Source organism: Mobula hypostoma, chromosome 12 (assembly GCF_963921235.1).
Source record: "Mobula hypostoma chromosome 12, sMobHyp1.1, whole genome shotgun sequence".
NCBI lineage: Eukaryota > Metazoa > Chordata > Chondrichthyes > Myliobatiformes > Myliobatidae > Mobula > Mobula hypostoma.
In genome coordinates this window covers 6,363,709-6,386,227 of record NC_086108.1, presented here as the reverse complement: position 1 = coordinate 6,386,227, position 22,519 = coordinate 6,363,709, and the positions used below count along the sequence as shown (strand labels likewise).

The 22,519-nt window shown below is 48.0% G+C and overlaps 1 protein-coding gene across 3 annotated transcripts in view; it reads left to right on the top strand.

Annotated features, from left to right (window-relative positions):
- The window catches only part of clip3 (CAP-GLY domain containing linker protein 3), a 74,132-nt gene that overhangs the window by 26,258 nt on the left and 25,355 nt on the right, over window positions 1-22,519 (top strand). For all 3 annotated transcript variants that reach the window (XM_063063557.1, XM_063063556.1, XM_063063555.1), the window contains 7 exons: window positions 1,806-1,969; window positions 2,575-2,714; window positions 11,888-11,981; window positions 15,735-15,896; window positions 16,707-16,825; window positions 20,463-20,699; window positions 22,253-22,388. In XM_063063557.1, the coding sequence (XP_062919627.1) occupies window positions 1,819-1,969; window positions 2,575-2,714; window positions 11,888-11,981; window positions 15,735-15,896; window positions 16,707-16,825; window positions 20,463-20,699; window positions 22,253-22,388 (1,039 nt within the window). In that variant the 5' untranslated portion in view covers window positions 1,806-1,818. The remainder of the gene's footprint in view (window positions 1-1,805; window positions 1,970-2,574; window positions 2,715-11,887; window positions 11,982-15,734; window positions 15,897-16,706; window positions 16,826-20,462; window positions 20,700-22,252; window positions 22,389-22,519) is intronic.

Genomic DNA, 22,519 nt, shown 5'->3' with positions numbered 1-22,519 from the left:
GGACGGGGATGATGAGAAACTGCTTTTCCCAAAGAGTGGTGAATCTGTGAAATTCTCTGCTCAATGAAGCAGTGGAGGCTACCTCAGTAAATATATTTAAGACAAGGTTGGATAGATTTCTGCATAGTAGGGGAATTAAGGGTTATGGGGAAAAGGCAGGTAGGTGGAGGTGAGTTCATGGCCAGATCAGCCATGATTTTATTGAATGGTGGAGCAGGCTCGACGGGCTGGATGGCCGACTCCTGATCCTATTTCTTATGTTTTTATGTTCCTATCTAAGCCCTTTGGCCCATCTAGTCCATGCCGAATCATTTAAACTGCCTACGCCCATCAATCTACACCGGGACCATAACCCTCTATACCCCTACCATTCATGCACCTATCCAAGCTTCTCTTAAACTTTGAAATCGAGCTGGCATACAACACTTGTGTTATTGTTCTGACTGCAGGCTTGATGAGTGGAATGGCCTGCTCCTGCACCAGTTCTAAAAGGCTTACAAAAAGAAGTGGATACAGCCCAGTTCTTCACAGAAAATTCCTTCCCACCAGTGAGCATATCTGCATGGAGCGCTATTGCAGGAAAGCAGCTTCCAGCATCAAGGACCCTCCACCCCCGCCATCCAGATCATGCTCCCTACTCACTACTACCATTCTACAGGAGGTATCAGAGTGTCAGGTCCCACATCACCAGGTTCAGGAAGTTATTACCCCACAACCATCAGGCTCCTGAACCAGTGTGGATAACTTCACTCACCACGATGAGCCTCAGGTCCCACACCACCAGGTTCAGGAACAGTTATTACCCTACAACCATCAGGCTCCTGAACCAGTGTGGATAACTTCACTCACCACAATGAGCCTCAGGTCCCACACCACCAGGTTCAGGAACAGTTATTACCCCACAACCATCAGGCTCCTGAACCAGTGTGGATAACTTCACTCACCACAATGAGCCTCAGGTCCCACACCACCAGGCTCAGGAACAGTTATTACCCCACAACCATCAGGCTCCTGAACCAGTGTGGATAACTTCACTCACCACAATGAGCCTCAGGTCCCACACCACCAGGTTCACGAACAGATATTACCCCACAACCATCAGGCTCCTGAACCAGTGTGGATAACTTCACTCACCACAATGAGCCTCAGGTCCCACACCACCAGGCTCAGGAACAGTTATTACCCCACAACCATCAGGCTCCTGAACCAGTGTGGATAACTTCACTCACCACAATGAGCCTCAGGTCCCACACCACCAGGCTCAGGAACAGTTATTACCCCACAACCATCAGGCTCCTGAACCAGTGTGGATAACTTCACTCACCACAATGAGCCTCAGGTCCCACACCACCAGGCTCAGGAACAGTTATTACCCCACAACCATCAGGCTCCTGAACCAGTGTGGATAATTTCACTCACCGCAACTCTGAACTGATTCTACAGCCTGCAGATTCATTTTCAGGGACTCTACAACTCGTGTTCTCAGTAATATTTAATTGTTCTATTTACATAGTTTGCCCTCTGTTGCCCAATGGTGATTTGTTTCTGTGCAGGTTTTCATTGATTTGTTGTATTTCTTTGTTCTACCGTGAATGTTTGCAAGAAAACAGATGTCAGGGTTGTATATGGTGACATATATGTACTTTGTACTTTGAGGAATAGGTTTTGAACGTTCCTTTTCCAGTGCTTGCTGTTAAAGCGACAGAGAGTAGTTCCCTGTGTGGTTTTTATCCTCAGCACGTTTCTGATCCTCTTTATACCCGTGGCTGTTGGTTCTAATGTCGCCGTCTCTCTGTGTTCTGCAGGCCACCTTCAAACATGACGAAGGAGAACGTGGCAGATGTGGCTTCCGAGGAGGAGCCCCTTGAGCCCCAAGAGCAGCCCACAGATTTCCACAGCCCGGTGATGGAGAGACGCAAGAAGCCCATGGTTCACCCCTCGGCCCCAGCACCACTGCCCAAGGACTATGGTAGCTCTTCAATCATCTGAGCCCCGTCCACACTTCCTCATTCCCCTCCCTCCCTTTGCCTCCTCCCGTCCTTCCCCTCTCGCCTCTTTCCTCAAAGCCTCTCCCTCTGTCACCTCCTCCCCCTCCGTCCCTCCCTCTCCTTTGCCTCTTGCCTACCACCCTCCCTCATCTCATGCCCCATTCCCTCCCTCACCTCCTGTCTTCCCTCCCCACCTGCCTTCCCTCCATCCATCACTTCCTCCCTCACTCTTCCTCTTTTCATACCTTCCTTATCTCCTGCCTCCCACCCTCCCCCACCTCCTCCCCTCTCCTCCACCCTTCTTTGCATCCCTCTCTTTCACCCCCCCACCTCCCAGCCACTATCCCTCACACCCCTTTCATCCCATGTCTGCCCTCACCCTTCCTCCAATATCTTCCCTTCTCCCCTCACCGTCTCCTTTACCCCGACCCACGTGGTCACCCTGCCCCTCGCCTCTGCGCCCCTCATCCTCCTTGCCCCTCCACACGCTCCCCCTCCCCACCCACCCTCCTCTCCTCTGAGATGAGACGCTTTCACCTGCATCTCCAGTGTTTGATTGAAATGTTATTCTCCCCGTTCTGAACAGCCTTCACCTTCTTTGATCCGAATGACCCGGCCTGTCAGGAAATCCTCTTCAACCCGCAGACGACCATCCCTGAGCTCTTTGCAATCATCCGGCAGTGGGTTCCCCAAGTGCAACACAAAATTGACACCATCGGAAACGAAGTGAGTCGGTGCTCGAACTCGTTAATCCGAATCATGCTCCATGAGGGGTGTACACCACACGGACTACAGCAGTGCAGGGTTGGCACGGTGGCGTAGTGGTGAGCACAGTACTCTACAGTGCCGGCGGCTCGGGTTCAATTCCCGTCGCTGCCTGTAAGGAGTTCGTACGTTCTCCCCGTCACCACGTGGGTTTCCCTCCGGGTGCTCCGGTTTCCTCCCAAAGTCCAAAGACGTACCGGTTGGCAGGTTAATTCGTCATTGTAAACTGCCCTAAGATAAGGCCACTGTAGATTAAATCGGGATTGCTGGAAGGTTCTATTCTGTGCTGTATCTCAATAAATAAATAAATAAACAAACAAAAGCAGGCAGATGGCAGATTCAGTAGGGGACAGGCAGCAAATATGTTATCACAGCCACACCCCTCAAACTAACAAAATCAATTAGATTGCAGAAAGATTGACAAGGATGTTGCCGGGACTTGAGGACCTCAGTTACAGGGAGAGGCGGAATAAATTTGGACTTTATTCCTTGGAGTGTAGGAGAAGAAGGGGAGATTTGATAGAGGTATACAAATTGGGTGGTGGGGTGGAGCTACATCTCTACCAAAGGAGGTGTAAGGTGCTCCTTCCCTCCGCTAGCCTGCAGGTCACCCTTGGGCAAGGTGTAGCACCTGCTTAGCCCCTCACCCCCAATCAGGGTCACGTGAAGCCATGGGAGCAGGTGGTGGATGGCCGTATGAGCAAAGAACAATCATGGTCGTGGAAAGCCTATGATCATCCACGTCATATGACACAACGATGATGGTGATGATGATATAAAATTATGAAGGGTAGAGATAGGGTAAATGCAAGCAGGCTTTTCCCCTGAGTGAGACTAGAACTGGAGGTCATGGGTTAAGGGTGAAAGGTGAAATATTGAAGGGGAGCCCTTCACTCAGATGAAGCTGAGAGTGTGGAACGAGCTGCCAGCAGACGTGGTGGACGCAGGATCGATTCCAACATTTAAGAGAAGTTTGGATAGGTACATGAATGAAGTGTACGGATGGCTGTCGTCCAGGTGCGGGCTGATGGGAGTAGGCAGAATTATAGTTTGACACAGACTAGATGGGCTGAAGGGCCTGTTTCTGTACTGTAGTGCTCCCTGATTCTGTGAACAAAAAAAGAGTTAAATTTCAAGACGGCAGAATTTTAAAATAAAAGATTGATGATTACTTTTATTATTGTCAGCTGTACTCAGTATTGGTTGGTAGGTTAATTGGTCATCGTAAATTGCCCCGTGACTAGGCTGGGATTAAATCGAGGGTTGCTGGGCGGCGTGGCTCAAAGGCCACAAGGGCCTATTCCGCACTGCATCTAAAAACACAAATAAATAAATAAATATACACATAAAGACTGACAAATAACCGATGTGCAAATAAAAATAGTAATACTGAGAACATGAGTTGTAGAGTTATTGAAAGTGAGTCTGTACATTGTGGAATCAGTTCAGAGTTGAGGTGAGTGGAGTTATCCACACTGGTTCAGGAGCCTGATGGTTGTGGGGTAATAACTGTTCCTGAACCTGCTGGTGTGGGACCTGAGGCTCATTGTGGGGAGTGAAGTTATCCACACTGGTTCAGGAGCCTGATGGTTGTGGGGTAATAACTGTTCCTGAACCTGGTGGTGTGGGACCTGAGGCTCATTGTGCTGAGTGAAGTTATCCACACTGGTTCAGGAGCCTGATGGTTGTGGGGTAATAACTGTTCCTGAACCTGGTGGTGTGGGACCTGAGGCTCATTGTGCTGAGTGAAGTTATCCACACTGGTTCAGGAGCCTGATGGTTGTGGGGTAATAACTGTTCCTGAACCTGGTGGTGTGGGACCTGAGGCTCATTGTGGTGAGTGAAGTTATCCACACTGGTTCAGGAGCCTGATGGTTGAGGGGTAATAACTGTTCCTGAACCTGGTGGTGTGGGACCTGAGGCTCATTGTGGTGAGTGAAGTTATCCACACTGGTTCAGGAGCCTGATGGTTGTGGGGTAATAACTGTTCCTGAACCTGGTGGTGTGGGACCTGAGGCTCATTGTGGGGAGTGAAGTTATCCACACTGGTTCAGGAGCCTGATGGTTGTGGGGTAATAACTGTTCCTGAACCTGGTGGTGTGGGACCTGAGGCTCATTGTGGTGAGTGAAGTTATCCACACTGGTTCAGGAGTCTGATGGTTGTGGGGTAATAACTGTTCCTGAACCTGGTGATGTGGGACCTGAGGCTCATTGTGGTGAGTGAAGTTATCCACACTGGTTCAGGAGCCTGATGGTTGTGGGGTAATAACTGTTCCTGAACCTGGTGGTGTGGGACCTGACACTCATTGTGGTGAGTGAAGTTATCCACACTGGTTCAGGAGCCTGATGGTTGTGGGGTAATAACTGTTCCTGAACCTGGTGGTGGGACCTGAGGCTCATTGTGGTCAATGAAATTATCCACACTGGTTCAGGAGCCTGATGGTTGTTAGGTAACCATTCCTAAACCTGGTGGTGTGCGACCTAAAGCTCCTGTACCACTTGACCAAGGGTAGCAGTGAGAAGAGCTCATGGCCAGGATGGTGAGGTCCTTGATGATGGATGCTGCTTTCTTGTGGCAGTGCTCAATGTACAAACTGTAGATGTGCTCAATGGTGGGGAGAGCTGTAAAGACAGAGAACCTCTAATCATGATTCAGGAAACTGGGGAGGATGAAGTGACTGTCGTTTGACAGGGCAACAGCCTTTTCATATATCTCTCTCTGGGAATGGCGGTGCTGTGTGTGGGACAAATTTAGTGATAAAGTTAATTCAGTATTTGGCCATAAATCTCAAACACAAGAGATTCTGCAGATGCTGGAAATCCAGAGCAACACAGAGGAACTCAGCAGGTCAGGCAGAATATATAGGAATGAATAAACAGTTGACATTTCGGGCCAAGACCCTTCATCAGGCTGGAAAGGAAGGGTGATGATGCCAGAGTGAGAAGGTGGGTTTTGGGCCGAGACCCTTCACGGCCGGAAACATTGACTGTTTATTCTTCTCTACAGATGCTTCCTGACCTGCTGTATTCCTCCAGCATTTTGTGTGTTAATTAAAGTCTGTCACGAGCCTTGTGGCCCACCAGGCTCGTGCTTATGCCGATTTCCGTGGCACGAAGCGACTGAGAGTACGAGACTCCCCCTCAGATAGGACGCTAGTCTATCACGAGGTTAACCCCCAGCATTTTTGCTGCCACCCATTCTCAGCTGGGTAGACTGGAGCATTGTGTGGTTAAGTGCCTTGCTCAAGGACACACACGCTGCCCCGGCCGAGGCTCGAACCCACAACCTTCAGATCACTAGTCTAACACCCTAACCACTTGGCCACGTGCCACACATTTTGTATGTGAGCCTCTCTTTTCTCTCTGAAAAAGGCATCGATAACTAAACCTGTGTAGCAATGCAAAGGGAGAAATATGAGGTTATTTATGAAGCATTACTGGGGCAGTGATGAATATTGGTGGTTGAAAGCCCAAGGGAGCATTGATTCTTCAGAGCCATATATCTCCTGATACACCGTGTGCATGACTCAGTTAACCCCAGTCCAGCTGTGTATTAGTGATCGATTGCTGCTTTTAAACAGACCCAAGCTCAGTCTGAACAGGGTCATCTGACCTTCAGGAGTACAGTCAGGTGTGATGAAGTGTTGGATAGGGAGGCCGGCAGAACTTGTGTATTGCGTCATCCAGTTTGTGGTGCTGCTGCAAGGAAGCAGCATCCGTTGTCAGGACCCCACCATCCAGGCCAAGCTCTTTTCCCGCTGCTGCCATTGGGCAGGGGACATAGAAGTCTCAGGTCCCACACCACCAGGTTCAGGAACAGTTATTACCCCTCAACCATCAGACTCCTGAACCAGTGTGGATAGCTTCACTCACCACAATGAGCCTCAGGTCCCACACCACCAGGTTCAGGAACAGTTATTACCCCACAGCCATCAGGCTCCTGAACCAGTGTGGATAACTTCACTCAGCACAATGAGCCTCAGGTCCCACACCACCAGGTTCAGGAACAGTTATTACCCCACAACCATCAGGCTCCTGAACCAGTGTGGATAACTTCACTGACCACAATGAGCCTCAGGTCCCACACCACCAGGTTCAGGAACAGTTATTACCCCACAACCATCAGGCTCTTGAACCAGTGTGGATAACTTCACTCACCACAATGAGCCTCAGGTCCCACACCACCAGGTTCAGGAACAGTTATTACCCCTCAACCATCAGGCTCCTGAACCAGTGTGGATAACTTCACTCACCACAATGAGCCTCAGGTCCCACACCACCAGGTTCAGGAACAGTTATTAACCCACAACCATCAGGCTCCTGAACCAGTGTGGATAACTTCACTCACCACAATGAGCCTCAGGTCCCACACCACCAGGTTCAGGAACAGTTATCACCCCACAACCATCAGGCTCCTGAACCAGTGTGGATAACTTCACCTCCCACAATGAGCCTCAGGTCCCACACCACCAGGTTCAGGAACAGTTATTACCCCACAGCCATCAGGCTCCTGAACCAGTGTGGATAACTCCAATCACCTCAACTCTGAAATGATTCCACAACTTACAGACTCACTTTCAAGGGCTCAACAACTTATGTTCTCAGTATTATTTATTTTATTTACTTATTTGCACAGTTTGTCTTCTTTTTGCTCACTGATTGTTTTTCAGTCTGCGTGTAGTTTTTCATTAACTCTATTGGATTTCTGTGTTCGACTGTGAATGCCTGCAAGGAAATGCATCTCAGGGTAGTATTTGGTGACATGTATCAGTGACTAGTGGTGTTCCACAGGGGTCGGTGTTGTGATAGACTCTCTTTACATGTCAATGATTTGGATGATGGAATTGATGGCTTTGTTGCAAAGTTTGCAGACTATATGAAGATAGGTGGAGGGGCAGGTAGTTTTGAGGAAGTAGAGAGGCTATGGAAGCACTTAGACGGATTTGGAAAATGGGCAAAGAAGTGGCAGATGGAATATGGTGTCGGGAGGTGTATGGTCATGCACTTTGGTAGAATTAATGAAAGAGTTGACTATTTTCTAAATGGAGAGAAAATACAAAAACCTGGGGTGCAAAGGGACTTGGAAGTCCTTGTGCAGGATTCCCTAAAGGTTAATTTGCAGGTCGAGTCTGTGGTGAGGAAGGCAAATGCAGTGTTAGCGTTCATTTCAAGAGGACTGAAATATGAAAGCAAAGGTGTAATGTTGAGACTTTATAAAGCACTGGTGAGGCCTCACTTGCAGTATTGTCAGCAGTTTTGGGCCCCTTAGAAAGGATGTGCTGAAACTGGAGAGGGTTCAAGGGATGTTCTTTGAATGGCTTGTCATGTGAAGAATGTTTGATGGCTCTGGGTCTGTGTTCACTATAATTCAGAAGAATGAGAGGTTTCAATGAAGTTACCCATCGAATGGAGACAGGGCCTGATGGAGTGGATGTGGAGAGGATGTCTCCTATGATGGCAGAGTCTTAGACCAGAGGACACAGCCTCAGAATAGAGGGGTGCCCTTTTAGAATGGAGATGAAGAGGAATTTCTTTAGCCAGAGAGTGGTGAATCTGTGGAATTCTTTTTCACAGACGGCTGTGGAGGCCAAGTCTTTGAGTGTATTTAAGGCATTTTATTTTTGTGTGTTGATAGATTCTTGATTGGTCAGGGCGTGAAGGGGTACGGGGAGAAGGCAGGAGATTGGGGCTGAGAGGAGGATTGGATCAGCCATGATGAAATGGGCCAAATAGCCTAATTCTGCTCCTATATTTTATGGTCTTTTATACAGTATGTACCTTGATGATAAATCTACTTGGAACTTTGTGAACTTAACAACCAGTTAGTTTTCAGGCTTGGTCTTTAAGGTTCATTTTTAGCAAAGTCATAGAACAATTGAGGAAAGTATGTGGCAGAGTCAGGCACACGAGTACGTCCTGGTGTTCCTTTTGATTTGTTGTGAACAGGCCATTCAGCCCATCTCGTCCATGGTGGCCATCAAGGACCAGCCTGGACAAATCCCATTTACCAGCTGTTGCCTTCTGTGCTTTCAAGTGCTCAAGTTTCAAGTTTATTGTCATCTGACTGTACATATACACAACCAAACAAATCAATGCACCCACATGACATACATCACATAAAACTATAAATTACCATAAGTTAATAAAATATTCCAAATGCATGTAGTATGCATCACAGGTAAACAGTAAATGGCTCACTGCCCTAGTGACAAGACTTCGGTGGTAGGGAGGAGTGAACAGTCAACATTTCAGCTGAGACCTATTATCACAAGGGGTTTTATGCCATGGACCCTTACCATTAGCTGTGAGGTCCATGGACCCCAGGCTGAGAACTTCTGCTCTGTCAGGACTGCAAAGGAAGGGGGGCAGAAGCCAGGATAAGAAGGTGGGGGGGGGGGAGAGGAAGGAGTACAAGCTGGCAGGTGTTAGAAGATTCAAAGTTCAAGTTTATTATCATCTGACTTACATATATACGACCAAACAAAACGATGTTCCTCTGGACCGTGGAGCACACGCAAAACATATATCACACACAGTACATAAAACAATATATTACCGTAAATAAATTCATAAACTATAGTTCAAAGTGCATGTAGTGTGCAGCAAAGGTAAGCAGTAAACAGCTCGCTGCGGTAGTGACGAGACCTCGGGAGTGACAGGGTATTCATTACTCTCACAGCCCGAGGGAAGAAGCTGTTGCCCAGCCTGGCAGTCCGAGTCCTGATGCTCCTGTACCTCCTTCCTGCCGGTTGTGGGTCAAAGAGATTGTGGGACAGGTGGTGGGGTCCCCAACAATGCTTCAGGCTGTTTGGGCTCCATCTATCATATAAGCCAGAAAATATTAGATGCCTCAGGTGGTGGGGGGCAAAGTTTCCCGGTAGCTACCCCATCTATGATGTGTGCCTGAACACACCTACCTGCTTGGCTCTGTAACCTTCTATATCCCTCTCCACCTGAATCTGTCGGTCTCTGGTTTGACCATCAGCTTATAATTCAAAGAGTAATGGTTCAATTTAATGTCAGAGAATGGATACAGTGTACAGCCTGAAATCCTTACTCTTCACAGACATCCACCAGACAGAAAAAAAACACAAAGAGTGAATGGCAGGAAAAAATGCTTAAGCCCCAGAGCCTGTCCTCCCCCTCTCCCATGCACAAGCAACAGCAAAGCATCTACCCTCCCCCCTCCCCTTCTCATACAGCTTAGAAACAGACCCTTCGGCCCAACTCATCCATGGTGTCTGATCCACATCCTTCGAAACACCCTACTATCTGTGAATTTATCCAAATGTTCCCTGAGAGTTTTATTGTCCTGTAGCTGCCTCAATGACTTCCTTTGGCAGCTCGTCCCTGTACCCACCATTGCCTGTGTGAAGAAGGTGCCCCTCGGGTCTGTCAACCTCATAAACTACGTATGTCGTTATGAGCCTGCATCTCATTGTCTGACTGCAGTGCACTTCCTCTGTAGCTGTTACACTTGGATCTGTATTATGTTATTGGTTTACCTGGTTCTAGCTGAATGCACTGTTTAATGATTTGATCTGTATCAATAGAGTGCAAGGCAAGCTTTTCAGCTGCATGTGATCCTGTCTCAGAATCAGAATCAGGTTTAATATCACTGCCACATGTAGGAAAATTCGTTGCTCTGCGGTAGCAATACATTGCATTACAGAATAACAAAAACTATGAATTACAGGATATATGCGTTTTATGAAATTAAATAAGTTGTGCAAAAAAGAGAATAAAAAGTAGTGAGGTAGTGTTCATGTCCACTTAGAAATTGGATGACAGAGGGGAAGAAGCTGTTCCTGAATCATTGAATGTGTCTTCAGGCTCCTGTAGCTCCTTCCTGATGGTAGCAATGAGAAGAGGGCATGTCCTGGGTGATGGGGTCCTTAATGATGGATGCCGCCTTTTTGAATCAGGTTTAGTATCACCGACATACATTATGAATTTTGTTGTCTTTGCAGCAGCAGTACAATGCGATACATAAAAATAAAAACTGAGTTACCGTAAATATATACAATGCAATACATAAAAACTGAATTACAGTAAATATATAAAGTTAAATTAAATGACTAGTGCAAAAAGAGAGAAATAAAAATGGGTAGTGTTCACGTGTTCAATGTCCATTTAGAAATCGGATGACAGAGGAAAAGGAAGCTGTTTTTGAATTGTTGAGTGTGTGTCTTCAGGTTTCTGTACCTCCTCCCTGATGGTAGCAATGAGAAGAGGGCGTGAACTGGGCGATTGAGGGCTGGAAGGTGATATGGAGAGAATAGGTTTAAGGTTGGGGGTAGTGAGGGTGCAGACACATGCAACCCTGAGACACCGGGCAAAGGCATTTGATTCCAGACAGGATGTCTCTCTGGTGCTTCCCACACCCTCCCCTCTCCCTTCCCCTTTTCCCAACCGTGATTCTCCTCTCCCTGTCCCCTTCCCACTCTCAGTCCACAATAGAGACCCAGATCAGAATCAGGTTTATCATCGCTCACATACGTCATGAAATTTGTTATGGTTTTGAGTCAGTTGTACAGTCCAAAACATAAAATTACTACAGTGCTGTGCGGAAGTCTTAGTTGCCCTAGCTATATGTATATGGCTAAGACCTTTGCACAGTACTGAATATTCCCCTTTACCTGGCTTCACGTTCAGCCTATTCTTTCTATATCACCTTCCAGTTTGTACTCCTCCTCTGCCTCCCATTCAGGCCTTTTCCGCCTTCCTTTCCTGTCCTGATGAAGAGACTCGGCCAGAAACACCAAATCTCTTTCCTTTGCATTGCTCCAGCTTTTTGTGAGTGCTGCACGGGATGTTTTGACATACAGGCGATAAAATAAGGGAATTTGGGTCTATCATGAGGGACCTCATGACTTTATACATCTCCCATGCTCCAAGGACTAAAGTCCAAGATTGCCCAGCCTCCCCCTTTAGCTCATGTCTGTAAGTCCTGGGAGCATCCAGGATTTGAGACCTGGTGTTCAAATATCCAGTGGTCCATTTTTACCCAGGTTAACCTCTGCCTTTTGTTAATATGCTCGTCTGACCTGCTTTAGCATGGGATGAATGAGATTCCCCCCACCCCCCGATTACTGAGAATGCCTCCTGCTGATTTATCTTTGTTGCCAATACAGATTCTCAAGCGAGGTTGCCACGTCAACGACCGTGATGGGCTGACGGACATGACCCTGCTACACTACGCCTGCAAGGCCGGAGCGCACGGCGTCGGTAGGTGGTGAAAGTGGTCAGATTTCGGAGTCTGTGTGTTCGCTCCCAAATGGGGCAGATAATCGCAGGGAAAAGTGGCAGGGTGTCACCCCTGCCTTTCAAGTTTATTTTCATTCAACCATACGCATGCATAGAACTGAATGAAACGTCGTTCCCGAGGTGGTGTTGTGCAAAAGCAGGTTTGCGGGTTTGGTAAGTGAAACAGCAGACGCTGATTGTGAGCAACTGTTTATTCACAAGCAAGCAATGAAACACTTTACACGCCTGTAAGTCGAACAAGCACTCATCCAAGTCACTCAAACTATAGAAACTGCTCGCATTCCATGCACTTGCTAAATCTGTCCAAGTTACACAACATCAAACAAGCAATAAACAACTACTTAACGAGGTATTTACCTGAAACATGAGTTCCTCCCCTATTAACTCAAAGTTCAAAGTACATTTATTATCAAAGCACGTATATACATCATACAGCTTTGAGATTCGTCTCTTCACAGGCAGCCACAAAACAAAGAAACCTCAAAAGAACCCAACAAAAAAAAAGACCCAATGCACAGAGAGAAAGAGTAAAAAAAACATGTAAACATCAAAAGTAATCAAGTAGCTTCGGAACTGGTTTTTATGAAAGACACAAAGCCAGATGTTGCTGCAGCTGGCACAGACACCAGCCATCGTCCATTCCAAAGCCGAGTAAGTGACGTGAGACCATGGACACAAAGCCAGGTGTCACTGTAGTCCAGCATAGAGCAGAGCAAACGTCGCGGATTAGCCCGGCTCTTGCCTCCAGTCCCGGCACCCTGACCTTTTTAACCTGGCCCGGCACTTAAATCAGCTGAACAGCGTGTCATTCCTTGCTCTTAGACTGCTTTGGATCCAGCCACTACCTTAACACCACTTTGGAACTGCAGTACACCGTCCAAATGGTTTCGCCAGTGCTACCTGCAGCTCAGGGTCCCAAAACAGAGAGAGACTCACTCCCTCACCTTTATACACCTGAGGACCAAAAGGCAGCCACAGGTATCACAGCACATGGCTTAGGAGCAGAAACGGGTGCCTCAGGGCACAGGAGTTAACCAATAGGAAGGCAGCTACATACCTTGAGCAGGCCCATCATTAACTGGCACCATGGAAGCCACTTTCAGAACAATTTTCCATCGGCTAATAACTAGACCTTCCATACTACGGGGTCAAGGTGTAAAACACAGCCCATACAGTCACACACAGCACATATAGTTACGATCCAGTGCATACAGACACAGAATAATATTAACACAAGTCACCTCACCTGGATCCACTCATCACCTCCCAGCCTCTGTCACTGTTCCCACCCTCCCATCTACTATTCGCCCCTCCACCCCTGGATCCACTCATCACCTCCCAGCCTCTGTCACTGTTCCCACCCTCCCATCTACTATTCGCCCCTCCACCCCTGGATCCACCCATCACCTCCCAGCCTCTGTCACTGTTCCCACTCTCTCCTCCTCCATCTGCCTCTCACCATTCCTCACCTGGATCCACCCATCACCTGCTGGCTTTTACTCCGCTCATTTCCTCCACCTCTGCACCAGCCATCTCGCCTCGAAGTTTCAGTCCAAGTAAAGGGCCTCAACTGGAAACGTCAGCTGCCCATTTCCCTCCATTGATGCTGCCTGACCTGCTGAGCTCTGCCAGTAGCGTGTACGTTGTTCGTGCTTTCCCTGCTCCCAACACCCCAACTTGAAACTTGTCAAAGATTCAAATGGTTCAATTTAATATCAGAGAGCGTATACTGTATACAACCTGAAATTCTTACTCTACACAGGGCAGCCACGAAACAGGAAAAAAATCCCAATGAGTGAATGACAGAACCATCAGAACCCCAAAGCCCACTCTCCTTCTCCCATACATAAGCTGCAGTTAAAGCATCGACACCCCCTCCTCCTTCCCCCATTTGCCCAGCAAAAGGGTCAGCCCCCTTCCACCCACCATCAAGCAACAGCAAGCCCTCTGGAGACCATGATCTAGAGTCCATCAAACGCCACTGTCCATCCCAACACTTTGACATCTCAGACAAGCTCTCTCTATCACTGTCGAGGGACAGAGAGAGAGAGATCGCTCCTGCAACAGTGAGAGGGGAGAACAGCTCGCTGTTCCAATCTTACAATCTGCTGTGTCACCAACAGGAGAGGGGGAGTGGTCATGGAGGGAGCTGGGGGAGAAAGGGGAAGGAGGGAGGGAGAGAGAAAGATTGATTCTTGCCCTTTTTATCAAAGCTTTTTATTTTCTTATCTCTCTCTCTCTCTGTAACCTTCTAGAGATGTTCATTTGCAATTCTGACCACTTACATTTTGTGTTTTGATTATCCAAAGATTCAAAAGTACATTTATTAACAAAGTATGTATGCAGAATACAACCCTGAGATTCATCTTCATGCAGACAGCCACGAAGCAAACAAATTCCATGGAACCCATTCAAAGAAGAAAAAAAATCAAGCATTCAACGTGCAAAAAAAAAACAAACGCACAAACGGCAGAAAAAAATGAGTGAATAACACACACAATATTAACCGTCAAACCACAGAGCCTAGGAATGTTCAGTTCTGTTCAAGTTAGGGCTGTGTTGTTCATTGACTATAGGCCTCAGAGCCAATCAGCCCTGATCAAAATCACACAAAATAGCGATTTTTGAAAAAGGGGTAACCAGAAACCAGTCATCATAACATGAACTGTGGAGTCCTCTAAAAATGAGTCCCCACAAACCGTGCCAATCAAACCCTGTCCAGTGCCAAGACTCCGGCAGCAACAAACAAGAGGGAGAGGGAGAGGTATTCCAATAATGGTGGCTGTTAATCCTTCTCCATCCTCCTTCCAGCTGTTTCATAAACACCCGCACGCCCCTTGGACCAAGCTTTTATCAGTTGCTGCAAAGGTGTCAAAAAGACTCTGTGGTTCATGTTATGTGTCCCTGGTTTCGGGTTACTGCATTTTTTGTTGCTACTTTGTGTGATGTTTATTTGGGCGGACTGAGCTCTGCGGCCTGCAGTCAACGAACAACTCAGTGATTGAACTGAACTGAGCTAAACTCAACATTCCTGGACTGTTTCAATGAACAACAGTGCTAAACTGAACTGAACTGAGCTAACTTCAACATTGCTGGACTGTTTCGATCACTCTGTGGTTTGATGTTTTATATTCTGTGCTTTTCACTTGTTTTCTTGCCATTTGTTCTTTTTTGTTTCCACGTTGGGTGTTCGATACTTTCTTTTCCTTTCCATGGCTTTCTTTGTTTCGTGACTATCTGTGGGGGGAGATGAATCTCAGGGTTATATACTTTAATTATAAATGTGCTTTGAATCTTTGAAGGTTGAAAGAGTACGGAGAAGATTTACAAGGATGTTGCCGGGACTTGAGGAACCGAGTTACAGGGAAAGGTTGAATAAATCAGGATTTTATCCCCTGAAGCATAAGAGAGTAAGGGGAGATTTGATAGAGGCATACAAAATTAAGTGCAAGCAGGCTTTTTCCACTGAGAATGGCTGAGACTAAAACTAGAGGTCATGGGTTTAGGAGGAACATGAGGGGAACAACTTCACTCAGAGGGTGGTGTGAGAGTGCAGGTCGATGGGAATGGGCAGATTAACATGCAGCATGGACTAGATGGGCCAAAGGGCCTGTTCCAGTGCTCTGTGACTCCTAGGTTCCCCGATGTATTCTGGGTCAGGTTCAGTTGGTTGGTTGTCTGTTTGGTGAAGGTGAGGTTGCTGTTTCTGTGCAGGGGACCCTGTAGCTGCGGCACGCCTCTGCAACCAGCTGATCTCCCTCGGGGCTGACGTCGGTCTACGCAGTCGTTGGACGAACATGAATGCCCTCCACTATGCTGCTTACTTCGACGTGCCGGAAATAACGCGCATCTTGCTTAAGGCTCACAAATCAAAAGGTAGGTGCATCGGCAACGGATTATGGGCTGCCCTAGGCTGGCCAGCCTATCCTTCTGGGGAGGGTGGCGTTGAGCCTCAGCAAAGCTTCCTTCCCAGCGAAGGTGCTCCCATGGTGCAAACTGGGGAGGAATTTCCAGGATGTGGACCCCGGGCAACAATGAAGGACTGGCGATATTTCAAGTCAGGAGCAGGTGTGACTTGGAGAGGGGCCTCTTTGTGCACATGGGCTCACTGAGCCTTCACGTTGGGTGAGCTGCAGGTCTGGGAGGAGAGCAGGCTCATAACTACCATGCATTTTGTTGATGGTGCACCCACCCCAGCGGTGGTGGAGGGCACATGTGTTCTGGGTGGTGGGTGAGGTTTCTGTTCCACTGGAGTTTCTGGTTGGTGTGGTTGGATGCAGTTTGGGATTTCCATTCAATGAAAAGAGAGGAGGGTCATATCTCTCTCTCTCTCTCTCGCGCTCTCTCGCTCTCTGTCTATCTCTTTCTTTCTCTGTCTCTCTCTGTGTCTCTGTCTCACTGTCTCTCTCTGTCTCTTTGTCTGACTTTCTCTCTGTCTGTCTGTCTCGGTCTCTCTGTATATACAAGGCACTGGTTCTACCCATGTGCCACTTGTCATTCTGATGCCAAGGTTCTCCTTCAGCCACTGGAGATTCCTCCAGCCCAGTAGTAGGCCATTCACCCCATAGTACCGGCGGCTTGAGTGCAGCTGGTAATGTCTGGGCCTTTCTGTGGGCTGTCGGTCTTGATCTTCTCCCCATCCACGGGACACACCAGGACTCACTACAGCCTCCCCTGTGCTTGCAGTGTTGAATTCCACCTGCAGTGACTTTAACCATGGAACGGCCCTGCACATCGCTGCCTCCAACCTCTGCCTGGGAGCAGTCAAGTGTCTGCTGGAGCACGGGGCGAATCCAGCCGTCCGGGTAAGCAGCGACCGTGCGCACGTGTCTGATTGTCTGTTCAGTGAAGTTAAAGCCTCTTCCCACCTCCCTAAACACATAACACATCATACCAACTCTCCCCCTCCCCTCCACATCCCCGCCTCCTCTCCTCCCTTCCCCTAATGCCCCTCTTCCACTTCCCGTCCCCTGTTAGAGAAGGTCACAGGAGAATTATTTATTTAGAGGTGTAGGGTTTATGGATTGCAGGGGTGGCCAACCTTTTACATTCCATGCGTCAATTTTTTCACGCACGAGTTCAGATGTGCCATACAACTCTTGTACCCCCATTCAATTCTTGTAAAAATATGTTAATATAGCACTCGTGTGTGAAAAAAATCGCATCTGAACTCATGCATGAGAAAATTGACGCATAGAATGTAAAGGTTGGCCACCCCTAGGTTAAGGCATGGGTTAGAGAGCGTGTCTTATGAGGTTAGGACTTTTGAGCCAGCTAGGACTGTTCTCTCTGGAGTAAATGAGGGTGAGAGGTGGGAGGAGGATAGGGGTGTGTAAGATGATTAGAGATATAGATAGGGGGACAGCCAATGCCTTTTTCCCAGGGCAGAATGACTAATAGAAGGGGGCATCATTTTAAGATACTTACTGCCCATTACACCGCTGGTGTTTAGGGCAGCAATGAAGATCCTCCATCTCTGGTGGTGTTCAGAGCTTCCTTCATTGTGTCAGTAGCTTCCTCTCAGTTTTCACTCCTGTCAGACATACAACACTTGGATGGAGACTCAGGAATACTGTCACACTCAGACGTAGAAGAAATTTTCATTTCTGTTTCCGTAAAAATTTTGTTTTACCAGTCAGGGTTGTTAGCCCTGAGCTGAACCTCCCCAGGACTGGCAGATCATCTGGAGGACCCACTCTTAGCCTGCCCTTTACCCGTTGACCTGTTTGGCAAGGGTGAGCCTACCAACAGCCAAAGCCCTGACTCCAGCCAGCATGGCTCTCCGGGTCACGTAAACCTCCAAACCCTACGACAAGTTTGTCATCTGCTTGGAGGATAATTTTAAGGTGAATGGAGGGAAGTGCTGGGGGATGTCAGAGGGAGGTTTTTATGCACAGAGGCTGTGAGGCACATGGAAAGCACTGCTGGGGGAGGAGGTAGAGGCAGATTCATCATCTTCAATGTACCTCTGCTACAAAACAACACATTTCAGGACAAATGCCAGTGATATTAACTCTAATTCTGATTCTGAGATTTGAGACACTCTTAGAATGTTGCTTGCACGATATTTTTTCTCTTTCTGCGGATGGTTTTATTTTTTATGGGTTCTATTGAGTATTTTTGTTTCGTGGTTGCTTGTAGAGAGACAAATCTCAAGGTTATACATACTTTGATAATAAATGTACTTCGAACTTTGAACTTTTTGGATGATTTGAAAATGGAGGGCTATGTGGGAGGGAATTATTAGATTATTCTCTGGGTAGGCCAGGGCATGCATCAACACGTGGAATTATGATTTAATCAGAATCCTTTATTATCGCCAAGTATGTGGACACATACAGGGAATTTGATGCCGGTTTTCCTGAGCTCTCGCTGTACAGAATCAAAAAGCAAACAAAACAATAGTGCAAATAATTGTGAACTGTATACAATGAGGTATACCTGTGTATGTACAGGTGGACTTGGTTTATAATAGACTAAAATTCAAGTGTTTATAAGACTGATGGCATACTGAAAGAAACTGTTCTTGTACCTATTTGTCCTGGCATACAGTGATCTAAAGCGCCTACCAGAAGGAAGGAGTTGGAACAGGTGATGTCCAGGGTGTGATGGGTCTACAATGATGCTGCTTGCTCGCTTCCTGACTCTAGATGCATATAAGTCCTGGATCGAGGACTTAAATAGCTATTAGTGAGACTTGGTTGCAGGAGGGGCAGGACTGGCAGCTCGATATTCCAGGGCTCTGTTGTTTTAGACTTGACAGAGAGGGAGGGGTGGTATTACTAGTCAGGGGAAATGTCACGGCACTGCTCGGTCAGGGCAGACTGAAGAACTCATCTAATGAGGCATTGTGCGTGGAACTGAGAAATAAAAAAAGGTATGACTACGTTAATGGGGCTATATTACAGACCACCTAACAGTCCTAGGGACTTAGAGGAACAAATCTGTAAAGAGATCACAGACTGTTGCAAGAAACATAAAGTTGTTATAAGGGTGATTTTAACTTTTCTCATTGACTGGGAATCCATAAAAGGGGCAGATAGGGTAGAGTTTGTCAGGACGTGTTCAGGAATGTTTCCTTAATCAGTACATAGAAGTCCCGACGAGAGAGTGTGCGATAGTGGATCTGCTGTCAGGGTATGAGACAGGGCAGGTGACAGAAGTTTGTGTAGGGGGGACACTTTGCATCTAGTGATTATGATGCCATTAGTTTCAAAATAAATATGGAAAAAATTATTTCTGGTCTGTGGGTTGTGATTCTGAATTGGAGAAATGCCATTTTTGATTGTTTTGGAAGGATATGACAAGTGTAGATTGGGACAAAAGTGAAATTTTGAGAGTGCAAAGCTTGTATGGGCCTGTCAGAATAAAAGGTAAAGATCACAGGTGTAGGAAAGCTTGGTTTTCAAGAGATATTGAGCCCTGCTTGAGAATAAAAAAGAGGTGCTTTGCAGGTATAGGCAAGTAGGAACAAATGAGGAGCTAAAAGATGGCATGAGATGGCCCTCTGTCCATTTCTACCCCCTTCCCTCCATTCCTCTCCCCCATCTACCCTGTAACTCTTTCTTCCTCCATATCCCCAACCCTTTCTCCCTCTCCCTCCATCCCTCTCTCCCCCTCCAGTCTCATCCGTCCTACTCTCTACATCCCTCGTCTCCCTCTGACCCTCTCTCCCTCTCCCTCTGTCCCTCTCTCTGCCTCCCCATCCATCTCTCCTCTTGTCTCCCCCATCCCTCTCTCTCCCAACTCCCCTTCCTCCGTCTGCCCTGTCCCTCACTTTCCCCATCCCCCTCCCTCTCTCTCCCTGTCTCCCCGTCCCTCTCTTCCCCCATCTCCCACCATCCCTCACTTCCCCTATCTCCCCGTCTCTCTGCCCCGCCTTCCTTCATCCACCTCTCTCCTGCCATCTTTTTCCATCTCTCTCTTCTCCTGTCTCCCCCATCCCTCTCTCCCTTGTCTCCCCATCCCTCTGTTCCCCTCTTTCCATCTCCCACTGTCCCTCTCTCCCCCCATCTTTCTCATCTCTCTCTCTTTCTCCCACCTGTCTCCCTCTGTCCCTCTCTCCCACACATCTCCCTCCATCCCTCTCTCCAACCCCCATCTCCCTCTGTCCCACTCCCTCCATCTCTCCCTGTCCCTCTCCTTTCCTGTGTACCTCCCTCCCTATCCCTACCTGCTCCTTTGAACATCATTAACTCTTTGCCACAAAGTCCATTCTGTCCATTGCATGCACGGTTGTGCAGTTCCAGTCGATGCAGTTCCCAGGGTCTCTGGTGGAGCCTGAGGCCTGAAGCCCCAGTGTTTGTCTGTCTGTCGTCTCTTAGTGCCTGTGTGCTGGGACTTGATACTCCTGACTCGAGCGGAGATCCCACTCTGTCCAGCAGGAATGCCATCCCTAAGGCTCGCTTTGTTCTTAAGCTCCTCTCTTTTCCCGCCCAACAGAACCGCAAGGGGCAAGTTCCCGCCGATGTCGTTCCCGACCCAATGGACATGAGCCTGGACAAGGCCGAGGCAGCCATGGTGGCCAAGGAGCTGAAACAGCTGTTATTGGACGCCGTGCCCCTGAGCTGCAACCTCCCCAAGGTCACCCTGCCCAACTACGACAACATCCCCGGCAACCTAATGCTCACCTCGCTGGGCCTCAAACTCGGGGACCGCGTCCTTGTGGATGGGGAGAAGGTAAGGGGCAAGAGCGGGACACACAAACTACTGGAGGAACTCAGCAGGCCAGGCAGCATCCATGGAATAGTGTGAACAGACAACATTTTGGGCTGAGACCCTTCTTCAGGTCTGGAAAGGAGGGGAAAAGTCAGAGTAAGAAGGTTGGGGCGGGGGTCAGAATGAGAAGAAGAAGTACAAGTTTGCAGGTGATGGGTGAAACTGGGAGGGGGGAGGGGATGAAGTAAAGAGCTAGAAGTTGATGGGTGAAAGAGATACAGGGCTGGAGAAGGGGGAGTCTGACAGGAGAGGGTGGAAGACCACTGAAGAAAGGGAAGGAGGAGGAGGAGCACCAGACAGAGGCTACAGGCAGAGAAGGAGAGAAGTTGAGAGAGAGGGAGACAGAAATGGGGAACAGTGAAGAGGGGGGCAATTACTGGAAGCTCAGCCCATAATGAAAGGTCTTGGCCTGAAATGTTTACTCGCCTCCATAGACGCTGCCCGAACCTGCTCAGTTCCTCCAGCATTTTATGTGCAGTATATTGCTAAGGATTACAGAGTTCTTTTCTGGACAATGTTGAACTAAGGCCCATTCTGCCCTCCCAGGGAACAGATCCCACACAATGTTTTTACTTATTTATTGAGATACTGCACGGAATCAGCCCTTTGAGCTGTGCCACCCAGCAGTCGTCCAATTTAATCCTAGCCTAATCTGAAATCCGACGCCCTGGGCTGTAATGGCGTTGCGCTTACCACTCTGCCCAACAATCTCAATATACTCCACCTACAGGTTCCCCTGAATCAACCCTGCCTGCAACATGCTGGAAGATTTCAAGTCCTGATGGCAAACCACAGTGTTTGGCAGGACAGGCAAACATATTTGATTGGATAATCATTGTGGGTGTATTTGAAGAATTACAGGTGGCCAACAGCAGCAAGGATCTGATGGGCCAAAATCCAGTCCAGGAGCTATTTAAAAGACCATAAGACCATGGGACATAGGAGCAGAAGTAGGCCATTCAGCCCATCGAGTCTGCTCTGCCATTTCTTCATGGCTGATCCATTTTCCTCTCAGCCCCAATTCTCCTCTCTTCTCCCCATATCCCTTCATGCCCTGACTAATCAAGAATCTATCAACCTCTGCCTTAAATATACACAATGACTTGACCTCCACAGCTGCTTGTGGCAATGAATTCCACAGATTCACCAATCTCTGGATAATGCCTCATCTCCATTCTAAGGGACACCCCTCTGTTCTGAGGCTGTGTCCTCTGGTCTTAGACTCTCCCACCATAGGAAACATTCTCTACACATCCACTCTATTAGGCCTTTAAGCATTCAATAGAGTTTAATGATGTTGCCCCCTCATTCTTCGAAATTCCAGTAAGTACAGGCCCAGAGTCGTCAAATGCTCCTCATATGATAACTCTTTCATTCCTGGAATCATTCTTGTGAACCTCCTCTGATCCCGCTCCAAAGTTGGCACATCCTTGCCGAAATAAGGGGCTCACAGCCCGAGTACAGAAGCCGGTTCTGTCCCAGGATGCCTCACTGCAGCCATATGCTCTTTGCAGGCCGGAACTCTGCGGTTCTGTGGCACCACCGAGTTTGCCAGCGGCCAGTGGGTCGGTGTGGAGCTGGACGAGCCTGAGGGGAAGAACGATGGAAGTGTTGGAGGGATAAGCTACTTCATCTGCCCTCCCAAGCACGGTAAGGAAGGAGCCTCTGTCCTGGGAACATCCCCCTGCCCTTGGGGAAGCTGCATCAGGCCCGGCAGAAACGCGAGATACTTCTGTTAGAGTAATTAGTTTTATTTGTCACGTGTATGTCGAAACATCGAA